This window comes from Schistocerca cancellata, chromosome 2 (assembly GCF_023864275.1).
Source record: "Schistocerca cancellata isolate TAMUIC-IGC-003103 chromosome 2, iqSchCanc2.1, whole genome shotgun sequence".
NCBI lineage: Eukaryota > Metazoa > Arthropoda > Insecta > Orthoptera > Acrididae > Schistocerca > Schistocerca cancellata.
In genome coordinates, this window is record NC_064627.1 from 123,460,734 (window position 1) to 123,485,255 (window position 24,522).

Consider the following 24,522-nt stretch of genomic DNA (forward strand, 5'->3'; position numbering starts at 1 on the left):
TCATGACTAATTCTGGAAGTAATCCTGCCTTTGTCAAAACTTATTCGCTGGTTAACTGCCAGAATCACTGGTTTACTTATCCCTGATTATTCTCCGGTTAGGCGTTGCTATATGTTCGTACAAACCATTTTCCATGCTACTTCCAGAACAGAACATAAGCGGCTGCTAGACGGGGACCATACAACTGGCCCTTACTAGTGTAGGGATCTGGCCAAAGACTTTCTGACAATTTCATTTTCTTGGGATACACCGAGAAGATAATGCGTAATCTTCCTTACCTGTTATTCCTGTTAGTTGCTTATTTCCGCTCTGGTAGTCTGAATCTATGGATTTCCCTAGTAATTATAACAACGCTGATCATTCGCAAACCCAATCAGCAACGTAATCAAGACAGCGATTGGCGTTCACTCGTTCGGGTTTACTCCGCTCAGCTTGTATAGTTCAGTCCCCTTTTGCCTGCAGGAAAGTCTATTTCCAGATGTGACTCGGATTACCCTGATAGACATCACGTACACTATGTACGCGTTCAAAAATCAACTTATGATTCATTCAGAAATCAACTTATAGAGTGTGTTCAAAAACCAACAAGGATGCGTTTCAAAATAATATGAGTAATCGATGGACAAACGTGCGCTGGATGCTAGTCGCTTTGTGAAACAAGGTTTTTTTCTCCTCACAATTGTCGCTTGGGTCAGATACCTCAGTTTGCCCCCCCCCCCATAGATCTGGGCTTGCTGCGCATGCGTGAATCTGGCAGCTTGGGCACAGCAGTAAATTTTTTCCCGGTTGCATCTAGCTGCTTGCTGCAACTGCTTACACAGCCAACAGCTACATTTCTGTAGGCAGAAGAGGGAGAAGATACAACTCATACACCACTCAACTGCGCATGCGCATGAGCCCGCCCATAACTGCTAAAACGAATCTAATATAAACAATTGTAACGTCACGCTCATCGGAGGCAATTTGTGGTTATGAAGCATTGCATAGTCTTCCTAAAGCCTTTGACACATTTTACTGCTGGCAAACGCTTGTGTGAGCACTGTATTTTGTTGTTGTATATGGCACATTTCCTTTGCAATTTATGTATAATTTTCATATTTTTTCTCATTCACATTTCATTGTTGCAGTATTATTCTGCAGTAGCGTGGTACAATAATATCCTTTGTTAGAGTACCGATTCTTACCAGTCAAAATTACAAAAATTTAACTGAAAACTAAAACAACGAAAAATTCCCAGAATTCTCAAAAATTCCCGGGTTTTTCCCGGTTTCCTCCCGGATGAAAAAATTCCCAGGTTTTTCCTGGATCTGCTGGTTGTCCCGGGTCGTATACACCCTGCACATGCCACTATGTCATTAAATGTTAAAGACAGAGATGTAATTTTATTGACACAATGATCCTCATAAATGTCATTTTCTGATGTTACATGGCATCAAACTAAATTTTCTGCACTGCCAAGGAATTGCTTTGTTCCTTTTATTGTCATACAGTGTTCAAATCTGGTTTGAAGCATTGTTTTGATATGAAGAACTACTTCGTCTTTCTTGATGAGAAAATAGGTGATGCCTTTCAAATTATCCTTGCAAAAGGCACACATGTCGTCTATTTGTAAGAATCTGATGATCTGTGATCTTTCTTTGTAAGCTGGCTTTACTCACTTCATGTTTTGTTGTACCTCCTACTCCACTGCATGCATGTTTACCGTGATAAGAGACAAAGAAGGGCCATTCGGTCTCCAACCCAAAATCTACATTGTGGTTGCAAAAATCTGAAAAACTCTTTTGTTCTTTTATTGACTACCACTTCCATTTGAGAAGTATATGAGCTTTTCAACCTTGGGCAACTTTTCTTTTCCGTAATTTGTCGCATACTTTTGAAACACATGGACAGCCGGAGTGTTGTGCTCTAAGTAGTCACTTAGAATGCAAGTTGAAGAACTGCAAACTTCATCTTTCTCATTTTTGAAGTACAGAATAAATGGATGCACTGTTGCCTGGTAATTGACCCAAAATACTTGCATTTCATCCTGAACCACGAATGTAAAGTTTTCTGCAAAATCAGCAAGGACTATGCATTCAGTTTCATAAAGTTGTGCTTTTTCGTCCTTCAAAAACTTACTTTCGATTTTAGAAACATAGCGGTGACTTTTGAGAGTTTCTAAGTTATCAATTTAAGATTCAAAGTACTCTTCCTGAGATTTAACCACTGTTATCATTTCAGTCCTGTCAGTGTCACTGTTTGAAGGTAACACTGTTAGGCATTTCATCCTCAGATTCATTAAACAATTTAAGAGCAGTTTCTCTACCATGGCAATTATCATACAAACTCATCATACACGCCTAATTGTTAGTGTCACATACCATTAAATTTAGTAACTCTTTGTAGTTAGCATCACTGAGTTTTGCACCCACGGTCACCAGTTTGACAATTTCTGAAAGAAACAAATGCAAATGGTGTGTGTTCCTGAGGGGCTGGCCAAAATACACAACTTGGGGCAAAGGTTACAAAATTTTGGCCTTCCAATTTTGCTTTCAGGATTAGCATTTTTGAAAGCTACATAAAGTTCATTTAAATTTGACACCATTAGTCATTTCTGATTTGTTACTTTAACTCCATTTATAATGACTCTTTTGCTATCTTTGCTACCTGGGCACATTACACTGTTTTCATCAACTTCAAAAAACTGCTGGATCTTTTAAATTGTTTCTTCACTTACATCTATCTACTCCTTTCTTCTTTTCTAAAACTGGAAGAATGCCTTGCTCTTTCACTAAATTTCTGGGTACGTTTAATCAAACAGTCAGAAACATTAAACTCGTGAACTATTTTTTCTCTTGAACATGAGTCAATCTTAAAAAATTTAACTTTTTCCTTTTTAGGCATCACTAAACACTTACTTTTTAATTTTTCAATTACGCTCAAATATTCAGTGTCTGACGATTCTGGAGGTAGGTTTTCTTCTTTTTTTAGAACTACTGCTGGTATCCACATTATTAAAGCATGAGTCTAAGTCTTTTCTAATTTAGTCTGAAATTTGTTGTACCATGCTTCCAATAGCTGCTTTTCTTTTTCTGCTACTCAATTTTCTTATTTTCAATGTAGAAGGTACGTCTTTCTAGAACAAGCAAAATCCAGTTTGCTAATAGCTTCCTCACTAGGAATAAAAGTCATTAACAAGGTTACATGATTCTGGTCTTGGACTCACAATAAATATATTTGAATAACAGTTGCACTCATGGAATTTCCGGGAATCACATTAAGTTTCACTCAAGAAGCTGTTTTACTCGCACTTAACAAGGATAAATGTTCAATCTTTATATCCCCCAAACCTCTAATAACTGGCTTTTTATGAACTTTGAGTGGAGAAGAGCATTTTTTCCCAAAAATGTGATTGTATTTCACATCATATTTTTTCACATGATATTCACAAACTGGTGATACAAAAGAACCTGCTTGTTATTTAAACAAAGTTTGTCTGTCTCAATCAAAGTCATTAACATTTTGGAAGTTTTTTTGAAACTGAACCATAACCTGTTTCATGACACACTTCACTCACTATGTGTCCAACAGAGTACTGTTGATGCATTTTATTGCATTCTGACTAGCCTTTCAAATTTATTTATTATTTAATGTTAAAATTATTTTAGTTAGTTAAAAATGCACTCACGACAGAAGCACATAAAATATTCTACACTCTCAGCGAAGTATGTACACCCACTCTGACAAATGTTTCTGAACAGACTGACTACACCGATGACACACCCAGCAAATGTAGTGGGGGTGTGCACAGTTCATGTACAGATTTATCACTGACTACTGGGCTCCTCTGCAGACTTGTAACTCAGTCCACTGAGCTTCTGTACACACTTGTCTTGAGGATTCAACTCATGCACAAAACTGTAGCCTTCTCAATAATAGAGAAATCCTAAATGTTTATTATTTTACTTGTATCATTTTGAACTTGTAATAATGTGCTACTTAACTGAGAACAAACCTAGGTATAAACGGGCAACTTTTCTTTCAACACAGAACTAAACCAAAAGCTCCTACCATTTAATAAAATAAATAATACGAACTAAATATGGGATGACAGTGTTAATTAAATTATATTAAAATCAAACAACAAGCCATTCAAAGAGGAAACAACCATAAGATCAATTGTAGAACAATGTCAATATTTCATCATTTCCAAAAATTCATATCTTTGTTCACATTCACATATCAATGTTGAAAGTTTTACAGTACTTTTCTATTACATTAGTGCATAGAATGTGCAAAAATCGAATTTTTATATTCACTCCCACCAGACATAACTAGCCCCAAACATTTTTTTTTTAAAAATAAAGATTTTCACATTCCAAAAATTTACAAAAAATGAAGGAAGCATTTGTCAGTGTTCTTGCTCTATATAAGGCCAGAAGTTTATGATAACTAACTAGATAAAAAATACACTAATAAATCACCCCTTGTTCTTATTTTTGGGTCTAAAAAGTGGATTTTCTAAATTTTGAATACCAAACTTTTGACGGCATTTCAACTGCTTATTTTTGAATTCTGGGTAATAAGCAATGTTGTAGAAAAGGCTTTTCTAAAACCAATCATGTCAACTGCAGTGCTGAAACAACCCAGCACACAGACACTCAAATTAATGCTAATGTTTCCAAACTGAAAAAACCGCTGTACATTTACAAATAAAAATGGCCGCCATGGCAAGGTAAAAATTTATTTAAAAACTGTTTTGAACTTCTCAATTATGGATAATTACATGTAGATTAAACATTTAAAAATAGTCAAGCAACCATAACTGGATCACTTCATATGGATTGACCCTACTGCAATAACTCACCTGAAATTTCAATGGATGTCAGATGTTATGCAAAAAGAAAGATAAGTGAAAGTCAAGAAGCAACTGCACATAAGATTGCTGCTGCTGGGGGCTTTGAGCTAAAAGATTTTCATACGTCTAGTACAAGTAGAGAATGTCCTGAATGCTTAGATCACAGACTGCCAATTAAAGAATTGAAAGAAAAGTTTCAGTTGTCAAAGCAGTCAGAAAAATAGCAGATTTTGATGTTATCTACATCTACATCCATACTCCGCAAGCCACCTGATGGTGTGTGGCGGAGGGTACCTTCAGTACCTCAATCGGTTCTCCCTTCTATTCCAGTCTCGTATTGTTCGTGGAAAGAAGGATTGTCGGTATGCCTCTGTGTGGGCTCTAATCTCTCTGATTTTATCCTCATGGTCTCTTCGCGAGATATACGTAGGAGGGAGCAATATACTGATTGACTCTTCGGTGAAGGTATGTTCTCGAAACTTTGACAAAAGCCCGTACCGAGCTACTGAGCGTCTCTCCTGCAGAGTCTTCCACTGGAGTTTATCTACCATCTCCGTAACGCTTTCGCGATTACTAAATGATCCTGTAACGAAGTGCGCTGCTCTCCGTTGGATCTTCTCTATGTCTTGTATCAACCCTATCTGGTACGGATCCCACACTGCTGAGCAGTATTCAAGCAGTGGGCGAACAAGCGTACTGTAACCTACTTCCTTTGTTTTCGGATTGCATTTCCTTAGGATTCTTCCAATGAATCTCAGTCTGGCATCTGCTTTACCGACAATCAACATTATATGATCATTCCATTTTAAATCACTCCTAATGCGTACTCCCAGATAATTTATGGTATTAACTGCTTCCAGTTGCTGACCTGCTATTTTGTAGCTAAATGATAAAGGTTCTATCTTTCTGTGTATTCGCAGCACATTACACTTGTCTACATTGAGATTCAGTTGCCATTCCCTGCACCATGCGTCAATTCGCTGCAGATCCTCCTGCATTTCAGTACAATTTTCCATTGTTACAACCTCTCGATACACCACAGCATCATCTGCAAAAAGCCTCAGTGAACTTCCGATGTCATCCACCAGGTCATTTATGTATATTGTGAATAGCAACGGTCCTATGACACTCCCCTGCGGCACACCTGAAATTACTCTTACTTCGGAAGACTTCTCTCCATTGAGAATAACATGCTGCGTCCTGTTATCTACGAACTCCTCAATCCAATCACACAATTGGTCTGATAGTCCATATGCTCTTACTTTGTTCAATAAACGACTGTGGGGAACTGTATCGAACGCCTTGCGGAAGTCAAGAAACACGGCATCTACCTGTGAACCCGTGTCTATGGCCCTCTGAGTCTCGTGGACGAATAGCGCGAGCTGGGTTTCACATGACCGTCTTTTTCGAAACCCATGCTGATTCCTACAGAGTAGATTTCTAGTCTCCAGAAAAGTCATTATACTCGAACACAATACGTGTTCCAAAATTCTACAACTGATCGACGTTAGAGATATAGGTCTATAGTTCTGCACATCTGTTCGATGTCCCTTCTTGAAAACGGGGATGACCTGTACCCTTTTCCAATCCTTTGGAACGCTACGCTCTTCTAGAGACCTACGGTACACCGCTGCAAGAAGGGGGGCAAGTTCCTTCGCGTACTCTGTGTAAAATTGAACTGGTATCCCATCAGGTCCAGAGGCCTTTCCTCTTTTGAGTGATTTTAATTGTTTCTCTATCCCTCTGTCGTCTATTGCGATATCTACCATTTTGTCATCTGTGCGACAATCTAGAGAATCATCTCCAGTTGATTTGAACAGGGAGATAAAAACAACAGCAGTCGTAGCCCACTATTACCTGTGCCAAAACAAGGTTTACTGTGTTGTTTCACTACCTTTGATTTTAGTAAAGCTAATAAGTATCTTTAAAGAGCATTAAAAAGTCCTTTACTACTCATTTTAGATACAATTTCTTGACAACAGATGACCCTACTATTTTGTGTTTTTATCTTCAACACTTTGCACTGGAAGATAAGGTGTGATGCATTTTCATCAGCCTCGCCACCACACAGCTATGGGACTTCTTTTTCTATACCAACTATATGTGCATTTTTTAAAGTTCCCATGACCTGTCATTAGCCCCACCATGAGTTTAGTCTGTCTCCTGTTCAAGCTCAATATTACAAAACACAGTATCACCTTAAAGCTGGACTATAAAGGAAGTGATGCAAGAGTTTGGTGTCTCAGGAATGTTGTCAGGTAACATGCAGAATTATCTGCAAAACTAATGCTACACTTCACTTAAATGTTGCCTTGATTATCCCTCAAGCTACAGTTTGATTCTAACTTCCATCTGACTGTTTTCAACATTTAAACATGGATATTTTCACGTGGGGGCAGGGAGGGAACCACCTGCAACCTATTTTCACTAGCTGTGCACTAGAACCGGATTGTATGGACCTAAATTTTGGTGGCTTGACACTTGACTTGGATCCTAAGGATGAAATGATCAAGGGAGTTGGAAAATGACGATGTGGACACCTCCAGTACCAGCTTGTGTCCAATTTGATATCTGGTCACTGGTCGTACACTGTAAAATTCAGCACGATCATGTAACTATCCCCGGACATCCCACACTCATGTGCAACTCATGGAAGTGGAACCACAGTGTGTGAATTTCTTACATGATACAGTGACAGGGACTATATCAAAGCAACATTTGCAAAATCTAGTTAGTTATTTTTCATCAGCTCCAATCAAATAGTTTCTACTGCCTTTTCCTTAAATGCAGTTTCTATCAACCTAGGAGTAATTAATTGGGGCACATATTAAGTGAATCAGGGCTGACCACAACAACAGAAAAAGTAGATGCCACAGACAGATTTCTTGCCCACAAAAATTTGAATGAACTTATCTCATTTGCGAGTAAAGTTCAGTATTATGGAAAATTAATTACTAAAGTGGTCCCATTGCCTACTTCTTGGATCACTTTCATAAATAAGATATCAGTTTTCAATGGTTCGGAGCCCCCCAGGAAGCCTTTATGCAGCTGTGCCTTGCCTAGCAATGATTACACATGCAAAAGTCTTAATTACAACTGACATGTAGCAATATGACACGCAAAATCTGTTATGCAAAACAGACACCAAAATGGACACCGACATTGATTAGACGGAATCCGTATGGTTTCAGATCAGAGATTATGTAGCACATGTTGGACAAATTCCTGATTACATTTCATTAAGGAGCCCAAGTCACATGACAAGATCTGCTGCTTTACCAGGTACTGTTGTTGACACAATAAGGGTAACCGAAGCACTTGTCTAAAACCATGGACACTGGATTGTCTGATTTTTCCTTGCAACATTGCTTGAACGCAAGAGGGTGGCAATACATTTGACTACAGAAGCAACAGGATGTCATGTCATTATTCTGTGTACACTTTGGCCTCAAATCCTTCAGTTACACCCCTAACTGCACTGGGAAATATTCTGCATGAATTTGTTGGCTCAACATCACCAAGCCATCTGGACCTTTAACAGAATCAACCTTCAAAATCAGTACCCAACTACCATATCATCCTTCCCAATGCCCAATTCTGAGGTACAGCAGTTGGTCAGGACATTCAAGATGCAGATATGCTGTAAGCAATGATGGCCTGACAAGCTTTCTCACACCTGCTGTTCCATCCTGGTCAAGAGCTGCAGCCAGACAGGCAATACATGCTGCTTTATGCCTGCAGCCAGCCCAATGAGCCCCCAGAACCACGCAGCAGCCCTTACTACTACTACATCAGCTCCAACATCTATCCCACACATTTAGGTATACTTCTGCATGGGCTCCAGATGTCGTCTTTGATAAGGGGGCCCCAAATCATCAAAATCACAGCTGGTCAGGACCACCCAACATGCCACTGGAATCAGGTCTGGCCACACCATCGCACAGAGCACATGTCCCTGACAACTATGGCACACTGTCCACCCAACTGCCTTCCCAATACCAAGCATACCAATTAGCAAAGGCCATCACCTTCACTCCTGTCTCCTGTCCAACGTCTATACAACCTACGCCCACATTACTGTCCTCCAGTATGGTGCCAAGTTGAGACCTCTAACAGCCTGTTTGGAGCCATACAGAAATTGACTGCTGTCCTCAGACCACAGTTCACCTTAACAGAGGCAACCATGCAGATACCATTGACAAGGCTGGATGTAAAGTACACCATGCCTAATACCATTCACTCCATCAAGCAGCCCATTTGCCTGCTCTCTTGATATGGGTACGGGTACCTCTCCTTTCGCCACACTGATTATCTAGATGACATATGGATATTACCGACTCCATGTGTCAGTTAAATGGGGAGGGATCTAGTTTTCCTGTCAACCATGACATTGATATGGATCTGTCGGCTGGTATACGTATTGCAAGTTTGTCAACAGGACCACAACAGGCATGTGGAATGGGTGTAGCCAGTTCTGCAAAATACCCAACTGTGTCAGTTGCATCCGACACTGCTGCTTCTGAAACTTAATAGTTCACAAAACAACAGTTGTTGATAACGACCCTGCTCGTGTATTTGGATTTCACATCGAACATTACTAGATTGTTTACACTAGCTTACATAATCCTTGGCAGCCTCAGTCTCATACTTTCCAAATATGGACTTGGTTACAGCTCTACTGCACTCTCATTTGCCCATATTTTTCTAATTAAATTGTGAAGCTGCACAGAATAAAAAAGGTCTATTTATCAAGACTGACACAATTTGTTACTGAAAATATAATGTAACTGGATAGATAAAATATACTCAGTAAGCACTGGTAGCAGAACATATGTATACAGATATTGAAAATTGCAAGCTTTCTGAGTCAGTAGCTCCTCCACCTGGCAGAAGGGTTGAAGGGGAAGGAAGAGGGATGAAGGAAAAGCAACTTGTGAGGTGTAGGAAATGGGGAGAGTTTGGGAAAGTTGCCTAGAACCTCAGGTCAGGGGAGAGTTACCGGACAGGATGAGAAGCAAAGACTGATTGCTGGGGACTGTCTTTCATTTGCACATCTTCCCGAGTTTAATCACAGATACATCAGGCTGCCTACATTGAATCCATCTCTTCATCAGATGGTGTGTCCTTATTCTCCTCACCTGACAAAACATGCCAAACTAGGACCACTTCATCGGAGGAAAGTCCCCAACAATCAGTCTTTCCTTCTCATCCCATCTGATTAGCCTCCCCTGATCCGGGGTTCTGGGCGACTTTTCCAAACTCACCACATTTTCTACACCTCATGAATCCTTTTCCTTTACCCCTCTTCCTTCCCCTTCAACACTTCTGCCAGAAGAAGGGGCCATTGACTCCAGAAGTTTGCAAATTACAATATCTTTGTATGTGTGTTCTCCTGACGCTGCTTGGTATTATAATCTATCCAATTACATTATATTTTCAAAAATTGGCTATGTGTTATTGACATCAAAGCATTATAATTTTGATTCAAACTGTGATTAAGGGCACTCAGTTATTATTTTAAAACATTATAGTTAGTTTCAGGGAGTATTATGCCAAAAAGGTACATTGAGAAGTTTAGGAGAGAAGGGAAGAGCGTGCAGAACACAAACAGGATGGATTCCCACAAAAAAAATTCAATAAGTTCTGTATGAATAAGAACTCTGATTGGCATTAGCTATGTAAAACATAATTCTTAAAATTACAAAATTATGTCTAATTAATTTAATGAATTCAATAATTAAAAAATAAATTTAAAAAATTCTGAAATTCATATGTGAAAAAAAAAAGATAGTAAAAATTAATGTTCATAGGAATAGACTTACTAATTCATTTCCAAACAGAATATCAACATATGGCATGGCTTCCATCATTGGCTTACTGTAATATTGTGACAGAAATGGAGCACTAAGATTCATCATAAACAAAGAATCTTTCTTAAGTGCACAATCAGCAACTTCAAGGATGGATTCTGGGCTCACAGTGAGGAAGAAACCCTGAGGAAAAAAATAAATGGTGAAATCATGTGAACACTGTATATCCATTTTTTCTTTATCTTTCCTTTTAAAATAAGGTATATGTGAAAAATTAAGAATGCTTCAATGTTTAGCAGAGTTTTCTTATAGGTCCCAAAAACTTGTGAAATCAATTTGTACATCTATAAAATTTTCAACAGTTCTTGGCACAAAATCACATGCTGACTTCAAAACTGACACTAAGAAACTGAGATGCTGATAGGAACATGAGTGACACACGAGAAACAGACAGTTGTTAATGAAATAATACTTGGCCAACTTTAAAACTAATGCATGTTTATTTACACAAAATCAAAGCTCATTATTTGCCATTTTAGTTAACAAGGTTATTTGTGAAAAATAATGTCGTCAAGGTGATGTCCACCATTTCGAATGGAGGACTCAAGTCTCTTCTCAAAATCCTCTATCACACAGACTAACACAGACTAAAATCTCTGCAGGGATGGCAGCAATTTCTTGAATGATTGTATTCTTCAACTTGTCCAAATTTCATGGTTTGTGGTTATATACACAGTTCTTAAGGTACCCCCACAGAAAAAAGTCACATACTGACAAGTCGGGAGACCTGGGAGACTAAGTAACATTGCCAAAACGTGAGATAATCCGGCCAGGAAACGTGCATCTAAGAACTGTCATTGAAGTGTTAGCGGTGTGCGATGTTGCCCCATCCTGCTGGAACCAAACGCGTTTTAAAGGGATTCGTCGTCTTCTTAGTTCTGGTTTCAAGAATGTTTCAAGCATAAAAATGTAATGAACCGAATTAACAGTAACTGTTGCCCCATTCTCTTCAAAAAATAAGGTCCAATAATGCCAACAGAGCCAAGAGCACATCAGACTGTTACTTTTTCTGAGTGCAGAGGATGCTGGTGGATAAGGTGTGGATGCTCTGGAGCACAGTAATGTAGGTTTTGCTTATTCACGGTCCCTTTTAAATGAAAATGAGCTTCATAGCTCATCAATAAAATTTTATTTTTATTCGATCCCAAAATCACTTGCATTCTGTAAGCGAAGTCTTCTCATACAGCAAAATCAGTTTCCTTAAGTTGTTAGACAATGAGCATTTTCTAGGGATGGAATTTTAATTCTTTATGCAAAATTCTTCTAACCGATTCATGATTGATTCGTAACTTACTAGCATGACGTCTAGCTGACCATCCTGGGGTTCTGACTGCTGCTTGCCTTACCCTTTCAACATTTTCTGGTGTCGTTACTCTGAATCTTGGGCCAGGATGCTTCTTATCCAGTACATTTCCAGTTGATCTGAAGTTTTCCGTCCCATCTGAGGATTGTGTTACAACTTGGAACAGCTCCATGTCAACCGACATTAAACTGCGCACGAAACAATCGCTGTGTAGCAATAATAGACTCACCACTTTTCACGAAACTGTCACAGACAAACACTTGACGTTGCATGTCCCACTGCTCCATAGTGACTGAGTAAATGAAATGGCGTGTTGTGTGGATCAGAACTATCCCCACCACGACCACCTCCCACCACTGCGCCCTCAGTACTACGCAGTTCAAAACCGTCCGTCTCCCATGTGTCATCCTTTAGAAAACAAATTGAATGCCCACACACTGCAGTTCTTGTGCATCCCTTACTCAATGCCTCCAATTAACAGTTTGTTATTAACTGTTTTTCATTCTGTTGCTTATAAATTGGTATGTTAGGAAACAATTACAAATTCTACAACTAACACTGTAAGGAAAAGATACACTGCTTCTTACTGTTAAGATGATACATTATGTAGCACAGAGGTACAATTAAAAGACACTTACACAAGACTGATACCTAATGGGTAAGTGTCTTAATTGTACTTGTCTGCAACTTAATGTGACACCTTTACAGCAAGTAGTAATTTATCTTTTACTAACATTGTTGATATTCCAACCTGGAATTGCCATTGTCTGATTTTGCCGAACAGCTTTTCTTCCACCATACAACCCTCTATTTTACTTGTTCCTATTCTCTATAGCATTACTTTTCTCAGTGTATGTTCTATCTCTTCTTTACTGTATTTATTCACTGCCTTCCACACCACACCAACCTCTGAGCCACACTGTATCAACAATTGTTCACACACAATACACAGCTTCACGACTGTGTGGATTGTTGCAGCATCTGATGCCCCAAATTCTGTCCTCTGGTAATTATATTTATTCCTGTTGACCCCACTTCCATCACCCCATGTACTTCAGAATTTCATTTTGCACATCTGCCTGTGCCACATAAACCTGTGATCCTTACAGGGTGGAAAGGATCCCCTGAGCTGCGGTTCTGGGTGACTGCTCCGAGGTCTACCCCTTTACCCATTCTGTCCAGTCCTTTTCCTTCACCCCTCTTCCTTCTCCCCAAACCCCTCTGTTGGAAGAAGGAGCCACTGGCTCTGAAAGTTTGCATAAGTAAAACCTTTATTCATGTATGTGTCGTCCTGTCACCGCTTGGTGAGTGCATTTTTTTAACTATCTGCTTAAATTATATTGTCAAAAACTGATTATTTTCATCGTAATATTTTAGTATATTTGCTACATGAAATGTGAAAGGGGCATTTTTTGTGTTTGATCTAAGGAAATTCCTTACAGAACAGTCTATTCCATTTCCGGAAAATGAAATATTCTTTCATTCTGCAGCCAGGCGACTAGCGCGAGTTTTGGTGTTCTCGTAAAGATAAGTCATTTTAGATTATAAAACATATAGTTTAGTACTGATTACGTAGTAAATAGGTGTATTAGTGTCTCTTTTAAGTGTACTATAAAAGGTTTCATTTTTCTTTACGTAATATAGCAGAAAACGCGAAAAGATCGTACAGTCCTATTTTCTGTTTATGTTTTGCTGGATCAAGTCTATAGAATTTCGTTTAGTTGTTCCTTGCTCTCTCCAGCAATTTAACTTAGCGTACCTATTCATTATTTATCTAGCATTTCCGGAAAGGAGTGTAAAGTTTAAGTTGTTGTTTCAGAAACTTTGCCCTATTGTTTTTGTTTACACACAGTTGCATACAGGCCAAATTTGTGGAACGGAACCATATTTTTGTGTTTATCTGTAATTTAACTGACTTATTCTTAATAAACTATTACGTTTATCATGACTGAAAAGTGCTTGACTTCCTGTAGAATTGTCAGGTCGGGGCTTTGGTGTGATGGGTGCTGTAGTTTTTTCCATGTGGGTGACTGTAGTGGCGTGGGAATAGGGGACGTAAATGAGACTCATCAGTGGTTTTGTAGGATTTGTAGTAGAGATAGGAAGATACTAGAACAGGAGGGGAAAATTGCCGCCCTTCAGGCTGAGTTAGAGAAGACCAGGGGAGATCTTGACAGGTTAAGGAGGGAGAAGGGTAAACAGAGGTGGGAAGTGGCAACAGGCAACAGGAGGAACAGGCCTAGAACTTTGTCTGACAGCTTCATGGTGAATGTGGAAAATAGATTTGACCTGTTGCTTCAGTTAGAAGCTGGTGAGCCTCAAGCAGTTGCCGGTGTAGACAGGGCACAACAAACTTTCAGCAGCAAATTTAAAAGTAAGAATGTAGGGAAATCAGTAAAGAGAAAGAAAGTGTTGTTGTTAGGTAGTTCCCATGGAAGAGGTGTTGGCCAACTTTTGCATGATGAACTAGGATCAGAATACCAGGTCACCATTTTTTTAAACCTAGTGCTGGTCTGGAGCAGGTAACAGAGGATTTAGGATCACTTTGCAAAGATTTCACTAAGGAAGGCACCGTGGTTATAGTAGGTGGGGCAGGTAACAGTATTGACAGAGATCCTGGGTACAGTATAGAGTGTGACCTGGCAAAGATAGCATCAGCATCGAAGCATACTAGTGTTGAGTTTGTATCTGTTCTTGGGTGCCATGACTGACCTCATTTGAACGCTTCTGTCAAGAGAGTTAATTTGGAGCTGGAACGGCTGCTTATGTCGGGTGCAGGGTCACACATTGATGTGGTTCCTGTTGATTCTCTTAGTAGGTGGGATTATACTAGGCATGGCCTTCACCTCAACAGGAAGGGTAAATTGGCTGGGGAAATAGCAGGAAAGTTAAAGGGGGGAGGCACTGTCATGAGTGGTAAAATACCAGTGGTTATAGGGTTCAGAAAAGACCCTTTTTTAGGGTAGGGGGGATAGAAAGAAAGCAAACTTTAAGAAAGGTTAGAACTAAGACAAACCTTCAGTTTGAGAAAGAAATCAAAAAACATAATTCCAGCTTATTACACCAGCATAAACAGCTATTGGTTAAGAATTTTCAACAGTCAGCAGATATTTTAAGTCTACCCAATTTTAACTCAGTTAATGTGAAATGTCAGCTATCTTTATTGCATCAAAATATTCGAGAACTGAGAAATAAAATTAATGAATTAACTATCTGCATAGATGAATTAGAGTCTTCAAACCCAGCTGACATAATCTGCCTCTCTGAACATCATGTGACCACTGGTATAGAACTTTTAAGTGTTACAGGGTTTAGATTAGCATCTCACTTTTGTAGATCAGAAATGGAGAAAGGAGGAGTTGCCACATTCATCAGGAACTGTCATAAATTTAAGAACATAGACATTCATAAATTTTGCCTAGAACAGCATATGGAAGCATGTGCAACAAAAGTAGAATTTCACAAAAAATCCTTCATAATATTAAGTGTATATCGAGCACCTGCAGGTAACTTTAATCTGTTTGTAAACCACCTTGAAGCTGTACTGGCCCATTTAACAACCAAAAACAAAGAAATAGTGGTTGCTGGTGATTTCAATGTAGATTTCCCTAAAGACTCTCCCAATAAGAACTTATCTGAGTTAGTAACACTATCAAACAACTTAATTCCCACTGTAAAGTTCCCCACTAGGGTAGCCAATTGCTCACAAACAGCCATTGATAATATCTTTATAGAAAAGTCCAATGAACAAAATTATATTACAAAACCAATAGTCAATGGCCTCTCAGACCATGACATGCAGATCCTTCTGTTAAATGTTAATACTGAACAGGATATAAAATCTGTTAAATCTGAGCTCAAGAGGGTAATCAAGAAGCCAAAAATTGATTATTTTAGGACACTCCTAGAGACATTCACTGGACTGATGTTTACAGCACTCATGGCATGAATGAAAAATATAACACTTTTGCTAATAAAGTGATTAACTTATTCGAACACTGTTTTCCCCCAAAACTAACCAAGGTTAGAGCAAAGTCTACAAAGAAGCCGAGATTACTCAAGGAATAGGGGCATCTTGTAAAACAAAAAGAAAACTGTATCTGTCAATCCGAAACAGTTCCAATGTTGATGCTATAGCACATTATAAGAAATACTGCAAAATATTAAAGACTGTAATACGGATGTCAAAGCAAATATATTACAAGGAAAAGAGAGTCAAATTAGATAACAAAATAAAGACAATATGAGATATAGTGAAGGAGGATACCGGTAAAACGAGACATGAAGAGGAGCAAATAGCATTAAGAGTAAATGATACATTGGTGACAGATGTGTATAGTGTTGCAGAACTTTTTAACAAACATTTTATAACCATTACTGAAAAGAAGGGGTTATCAGGTTCTGTAAATGCTGCTGTGGAATACCTCAGACCAGACATTTCAAGTAACTTCCATAATATGAATTTGACCCTCACTACCCCAACAGAAATAACGTCCATCATAAAATCTTTAAAATCAAAAACATCTAGTGGGTATGATGAAATATCAACAAAGTTAATTAAAGAATGTGATTCTGAGCTAAGTAACATATTAAGCTACCTGTGTAACCAGTCGCGTATCAGTGGAATATTTCCTGAATGGTTGAAATATGCTGAAGCTAAGCCACTGTTTAAGAAGGGAGATAAAGAAATAGCATCAAATTTCCGTCCAATTTCACTGTTGCCAGCATTCTCAAAAAATCTGTCCTTTTTTCCCCCTAAGGTAACTCTTTCCGCTCCCGGAACTGGAATGACTCCTTACCCTCTCCCTTAAAACCCACATCCTTTCGTCTTTCCCTCTCCTTCCCTCTTTCCTGATGAGGCAACAGTTTGTTGCGAAAGCTTGAATTTTGTGTGTATGTTTGTGTTCGTGTGTGTGTCTGTCGACCTGCCAGCACTTTCATTTGGTAAGTCACATCATCTTTGTTTTTAGGTATATATATATATATATATATATATATATATATATATATATTGAAAAATGTCTGCTTGTGTCTGTGTATGTGTGGATGGATATGTGTGTGTGCGCGAGTGTAAACCTGTCCTTTTTTCCCCCTAAGGTAAGTCTTTCCGCTCCCGGGATTGGAATGACTCCTTACCCTCTCCCTTAAAACCCAATCCTTTTGTCTTTCCTTCTCCTTCCCTCTTTCCTGACGAGGCAACCGTTGGTTGCGAAAGCTAGAGTTTTGTGTGTATGTATGTGTTTATTTGTGTGTCTATCGACCTGCCAGCGCTTTTGTTGGGTAAGTCTCATCATCTTTCTTTTTATATATATATATATATATATATATATAATAATAATAGAAGGAAACATTCCACGAAGGAAAAATGTACCTAAAAACAAAGATGATGTGACTTACCAAATGAAAGTGCTGGCAGGTCGACAGACACACAAACGAACACAAACATACACACAAAATCCAAGCTTTCGCAACAAACTGTTGCCTCATCATATATATATATATATATATATATATATATATATATATATATATAGTTATAATAGAAGGAAACATTCCATGAAGGAAAAATATACCTAAAAACAAAGATGATGTGACTTACCAAATGAAAGTGCTGGCAGGTCGACAGACACACAAACGAACACAAACATACACACAAAATTCAAGCTTTCGCAACAAACTGTTGCCTCATCAGGAAAGAGGGAAGGAGAGGGAAAGACGAAAGGATGTGGGTTTTAAGGGAGAGGGTAAGGAGTCATTCCAGTCCCGGGAGCGGAAAGACTTACCTTATGGGGAAAAAAGGACGGGTATACACTCGCACACACACACACACACACATATCCATCCACACATATACAGACACAAGCAGACATATTTAAAGACAAACTCTTTGTCTTTAAATATGTCTGCTTGTGTCTGTATATGTGTGGATGGATATATGTGTGTGTGTGTGTGTGTGCGCGCGAGTGTATACCCGTCCTTATATATATATATATATATATATATATACGGTTATAATAGAAGGAAACATTCCACGAAGGAAAAATATATTTAAAAACAAAGATGATGTGACTTACCAAATGAAAGTGCTGGCAGGTCGACAGACACATAAACAAACACAAACATACACACAAAATCCAAGCTTTCGCAACCAACGGTTGCCTCGTCAGGAAAGAGGGAAGGAGAAGGAAAGACAAAAGGATATGGGTTTTAAGGGAGAGGGTAAGGAGTCATTCCAATCCCGGGAGCGGAAAGACTTACCTTAGGGGGAAAAAAGGACAGGTATACACTCACACACACACACATATCCATCCACACATACACAGACACAAGCAGACAAGCCAGGCCTCAATCTCCGCTAATTTCTAATTTCAATCTGCCGCCGCTCATACCTCACCTGTCTTTCAACATCATCTTTGCCTCTGTACTTCCGTCCCGACTGACATCTCTGCCCAAACTCTTTGCCTTTACAAATGTCTGCTTGTGTCTGTGTATGTGTGGATGGATATGTGTGTGTGTGCGAGTGTATACCTGTCCTTTTTTCCCCCTAAGGTAAGTCTTTCCGCTCCCGGAATTGGAATGACTCCTTACCCTCTCCCTTAAAACCCATATCCTTTTGTCTTTCCTCTCCTTCCCTCTTTCCTGCCGAGGCAACCGTTGGTTGCGAAAGCTTGGATTTTGTGTGTATGTTTGTGTTTGTTTATGTGTCTGTCGACCTGCCAGCACTTTCATTTGGTAAGTCACATCATCTTTGTTTTTAAATATATATATATATATATATATATATATATATATATATATATATATATATATATATATATATATAGAGAGAGAGAGAGAGAGAGAGAGGGAAACATTCCACGTGGAAAAAAATATATCTTGAAATGTCTGCTTGTGTCTGTGTATATGCGGATGGATATGTGTGTGTGTGCGCGAGTGTATACCTGTCCTTTTTCCCCCTAAGGTAAGTCTTTCCGCTCCTGGGATTGGAATGACTCCTTACCCTCTCCCTTAAAACCCAAATCCTTTCGTCTTTCCATCTCCTTCCCTCTTTCCTGACGAGGCAACCGTTGATTGCGAAAGCTACAGGGTGTTTCAAAAATGACCGGTATATTTGAAACGGCAATAAAAACTAAACGAGCAGCGATAGAAATACACCGTTTGTTGCAATATGCTTGGGACAACAGTACATTTTCAGGCAGACAAACTTTCGAAATTACAGTAGTTACAATTTTCAACAACAGATGGCGCTGCAAGTGATGTGAACGATATAGAAGACAACGCAGTCTGTGGGTGCGCCATTCTGTACGTCTTTCTGCTGTAAGCGTGTGCTGTTCACAACGTGCAAGTGTGCTGTAGACAACATGGTTTATTCCTTAGAACAGAGGATTTTTCTGGTGTTGGAATTCCACCGCATAGAACACAGTGTTGTTGCAACAAGACGAAGTTTTCAAAGGAAGTTTAATGTAACCAAAGGAACGAAAAGCGATACAATAAAGGATCTGTTTGAAAAATTTCAACGGACTGGGAACGTGACGGATGAACATGCTGGAAAGGTAGGGCGTGTGTCTATCGACCTGCCAGCACTTTATATATATATATATATATATACGGTTATAATAGAAGTAAAAATTCCACGAAGGAAAAATATATTTAAAAAACAAAGATGATGTGACTTACCAAACGAAAGTGCTGGCAGGTCGACAGACACACAAACAAACACAAACATACACACAAAATCCCAGCTTTCGCAACCAACGGTTGCCTCGTCAGGAAAGAGGGAAGGAGAAGGAAAGACAAAAGGATATGGGTTTTAAGGGAGAGGGTAAGGAGTCATTCCAGTCCCGGGAGCGGAAAGACTTACCTTAGGGAGAAAAAAGGACAGGTATACACTCGCACACACACACATATCCATCCACACATACACAGACACAAGCAGACATTTGTAAAGGCAAAAAAAGGCCTTTACAAATGTCTGCTTGTGTCTGTGTATGTGTGGATGGATATGTGTGTGTGTGCGAGTGTATACCTGTCCTTTTTTCCCCGTAAGGTAAGTCTTTCCGCTCCCGGGACTGGAATGACTCCTTACCCTCTCCCTTAAAACCCATATCCTTTTGTCTTTCCTTCTCCTTCCCTCTTTCCTGACGAGGCAACCGTTGGTTGCGAAAGCTTGGATTTTGTGTGTATGTTTGTGTTTGTTTGTGTGTCTGTCGACCTGCCAGCACTTTCGTTTGGTAAGTCACATCATCTTTGTTTTTTAAATATATAAATATATATATAATGTCTGCTTGTGTCTGTGTATGTGTGGATGGATATGTGTGTGTGTGCGAGTGTAAACCTGTCCTTTTTTCCCCCTAAGGTAAGTCTTTCCGCTCCCGGGATTGGAATGACTCCTTACCCTCTCCCTTAAAACCCAATCCTTTTGTCTTTCCTTCTCCTTCCCTCTTTCCTGACGAGGCAACCATTGGTTGCGAAAGCTAGAGTTTTGTGTGTATGTTTGTGTTTATTTGTGTGTCTATCGACCTGCCAGCGCTTTTGTTGGGTAAGTCTCATCATCTTTCTTTTTAATATATTTTTCCCACGTGGAATGTTTCCCTCTATTATATTCATATATATATATATATATATATATATATATATATATAAAATGGAATGACTCCTTACCCTCTCTCTTAAAACCCATATCCTTTTGTCTTTCCTTCTCCTTCCCTCTTTCCTGACGAGGCAACCGTTGGTTGCGAAAGCTAGAATTTTGTGTGTATGTTTGTGTGTGTATCGACCTGCCAGCGCTTTTGTTTGGTAAGTCTCATCATCTTTCTTTATATATATATATATATATATATATATATATATATATATATATATATATATATAATAGAGGGAAACATTCCATGTGGGAAAAATATATTTAAAAAGAAAGATGATGAGACTTACCAAACAAAAGCGCTGGCAGGTCGATAGACACACAAACAAACACAAACATACACACAAAATTCTAGCTTTCGCAATCAACGGTTGCCTCGTCAGGAAAGAGGGAAGGAGAGGAAAGACAAAAGGATATGGGTTTTAAGGGAGAGGGTAAGGAGTCATTCCAATCCCGGGAGCGGAAAGACTTACCTTAGGGGGAAAAAAGGACAGGTATACACTCGCACACACACACATATCCATCCACACATACACAGACACAAGCAGACATTTGTAAAGGCAAAGAGTTTGGGCAGAGATGTCAGTCGGGACGGAAGTACAGAGGCAAAGATGATGTTGAAAGACAGGTGAGGTATGAGCGGCGGCAGATTGAAATTAGAAATTAGCGGAGATGGAGGCCTGGCGGATAGCGAGAAGAGAGGATATGCTGAAGGGCAAGTTCCCATCTCCGGAGTTCTGACAGGTTGGTGTTAGTGGGAAGTATCCAGATAACCCGGACGGTGTAACACTGTGCCAAGATGTGCTGGCCGTGCACCAAGGCATGTTTAGCCACAGGGTGATCCTCATTACCAACAAACACTGTCTGCCTGTGTCCATTCATGCGAATGAACAGTTTGTTGCTGGTCATTCCCACATAGAACGCTTCACAGTGTAGGCAGGTCAGTTGGTAAATCACGTGGGTGCTTTCACACGTGGCTCTGCCTTTGATCGTGTACACCTTCCGGGTTACAGGACTGGAGTAGGTGGTGGTGGGAGGGTGCATGGGACAGGTTTTACACCGGGGGCGGTTACAGGGGTAGGAGCCAGAGGGTAGGGAAGGTGGTTTGGGGATTTCATAGGGATGAACTAAGAGGTTACGAAGGTTAGGTGGACGGCGGAAAGACACTCTTGGTGGAGTGGGGAGGATTTCATGAAGGATGGATCTCATTTCAGTTTGTTTGGTAAGTCTCATCAACTTTCTTTTTAAATATATATATATATATATATATATATATGTGTGTGTGTGTGTGTGTGTGTGTGCGTAAAAGTACAATATAACTTCTGCACAATTTCAGTGCAGTAATGTGTTCATTGTAAATAAGTATTATAGTAGTTGTATTACATATTACATGTTTATTACCTTATAAATAAATAAAAAAACTTTTTAATTTTAAATTCAGTGCATTAGTATTTGTAAAATGACTCTTTCATATAGTTTTCATTAAAAAATGACGATCATTCCACTTGGGACCTGTGGAATGGTACATTAGCTTATTTGTTTTAGTTGTAAATATTTGTCATGTATTGTTTTTCTGACATGATCCACATCCTGGAGGACCTCCTCACTACGGATCAATTGGAATGAAAGTAAATCTAATCTAATCTTCAGTTCTGACCTTTGGTGCCTTTACCATTGTTATGATTGCATTTTCAACATTTTTCAAATAAAATATTTTCCATGCACACAGAAATTATTTTGAGTTTAGCACAAATATTTCAAATCAATTACAATAATTAAAAATTAATGATATGATTAAATGGGATGAGTACTTTTTTTTAATACACAGAAAAACTCATTTGGCTGTGGTGTACCCATAAGCTGACTGGGGCAAAATAAATCAAGGTGTTTCTTGGAATAACAACTTAAGTCCATTGAGTCATTTCTCCATTTCCTGCAAATATTGAATCTGTACTAACAAGTTCTTGTTGAGAAAATATTACTACTCTTGACAGACACAATGCTTAATACAAACATTTGACAGCTGTGCCGTGCCAAGTTGTTGTTATAAGGGTCGCTGTAGGCAGTACAGGGGAAAGAAGAAGAAGAAGAAGAAGAAGAAGAAGAAGAAGTAGAAGAAGAAGAAAGAAAGAAAGAAAGAAATGATCGATTGGCATTGTTGGCCAGAGGCCCCATCCATATGTATCCAAGTATGGCCGGCAAGTGCAAGTCTTATTTCATTCGACGCCACATTGGGCAGGCAACTTGTGTGCTGGTGATGAGGATGAAATTATGATGAAGAGAACACAACACCCAGTCCATGTGTGGAGAAAATCTCCAACCCGGTCGTGTATCGAACCTGGGCCAGCTGTATGGGGGGCAAGCACGTTACCACTCAGCTAAGCAGGCCGACAGTAGACAAACAACTTCCATGCCACACAAACGTAAGTTCCGTATGCACCATGCTGAAACTTATTGAGTAGTGATGGGGTATGTTTAACATGGAATTGACTTTTGATAATATCACATTGGAAGAGTAACTTAGAAACTGTAAAAAACATATGGGAAGTGACTATGATAACACATCCAATATTGAGAGTGAATATGAGAACCACTCTATTGCAAGGAAATGTAAAATTCAGGAAAGGAAGTGGAAGAAAGAGGTTGCAAAGAAGAAGAGAAATTCTGGACAATGTTATGTTTTGCCAAAAAGTGTAATGCAAGTAAGTTCTACGAAATTTTAAGTCTGTAAGGAACGTTGTGCAAAGGAATGTTTTATAAAAATAATCCCAAAAGGTCAACAAGAGATCCATGAAAGGTTTTGGGCTACAGGAAAAAAGAACATGCAAGAAACATTGATTTTAAGTTCGAATCTAAATGAAGAAATGCTAGAACATCTAATGAAACTAAGTCTAGTCGAAACTGTAGCTCTTCATACATTTATCACCTAAAATGCTACAAGAATTATACTACAGGGTGTAAATCTCTATTGCAGAGAATTTGGCAAGTTAAGAAGAGTAATTTAAAAGCAATTTTAAATATTTTGAATGTTAATGCTCTTACAGCAGAAGATAATAGAGGGGAAAGACAGCAACAGACTGTATTAATATGGGGAATGGTCTGATCTAATTGGGACCTGTTTCATTCCAAATCATTCCATTATTGGCAAGGCAAATCTCAAAGGAAATATTTTGACACCCTGAGCTTAGAACTGAAAAATTATTCGATTTTTTCCAAAATTATTTTCGCCACTAACCTAATATGTTACTCCAGACGAAGAATAACACTTTTCATAAGTTCTTCAGAGAGAATAGCCAGTATTTATTTTGAAAACCAGAACTGATCCCTATGATATCTGCTGGGAATGTGAAGCTGTACTGTGTGTCAAAGCAGATGGTATTTGGAAAAAGAAGTATATTAGGAGAACAAAATAAGAGCTGTGCAGTACAATAAAGTAAAGGAAAAGTATTTGAGGTCAGCCAAAGTTGGAAAACACAGATACCTTAGTGCTCGCGTTTGATTACGCATGTAACATGCCTCTTCTTAAACTGAGAATTAGTGCACAATTCTACAAAAGGGTACTGTCGTTCTACATATTTAATGTTCACTGTCACAATGACCAGTCAAATAAATTTTATTATTTTGTAGAAGATGTAGCAAAGAAGATTGAACTTCTATTTGTTCCTTTCCATGTGATGTCATAAAGAGTAAACCTCAGGATCTAAACAACATTAAGACCATTATACGTCTATGGAATTCATAGAGAGGGCAAATTAAAGATAAGAGTACTGTGGAACCCTGATAATACAAAACCTGCAAATTTGAAAGTTCGGATAATCCAATCAAAATCTGGGATGGAGGAAACAATAAAAGGCTCATTTTTAGTATGAAG

At 38.9% G+C, this 24,522-nt stretch overlaps 1 protein-coding gene across 5 annotated transcripts in view; it reads right to left on the reverse strand.

Annotated features, from left to right (window-relative positions):
• LOC126161377 (uncharacterized) overlaps positions 1–24,522 on the reverse strand; it is a 125,258-nt gene that overhangs the window by 59,813 nt on the left and 40,923 nt on the right. For all 5 annotated transcript variants that reach the window (XM_049917154.1, XM_049917151.1, XM_049917152.1 and 2 more), the window contains one exon: positions 10,660–10,830. In XM_049917154.1, coding sequence (XP_049773111.1) covers positions 10,660–10,830 — 171 coding nt within the window. The remainder of the gene's footprint in view (positions 1–10,659; positions 10,831–24,522) is intronic.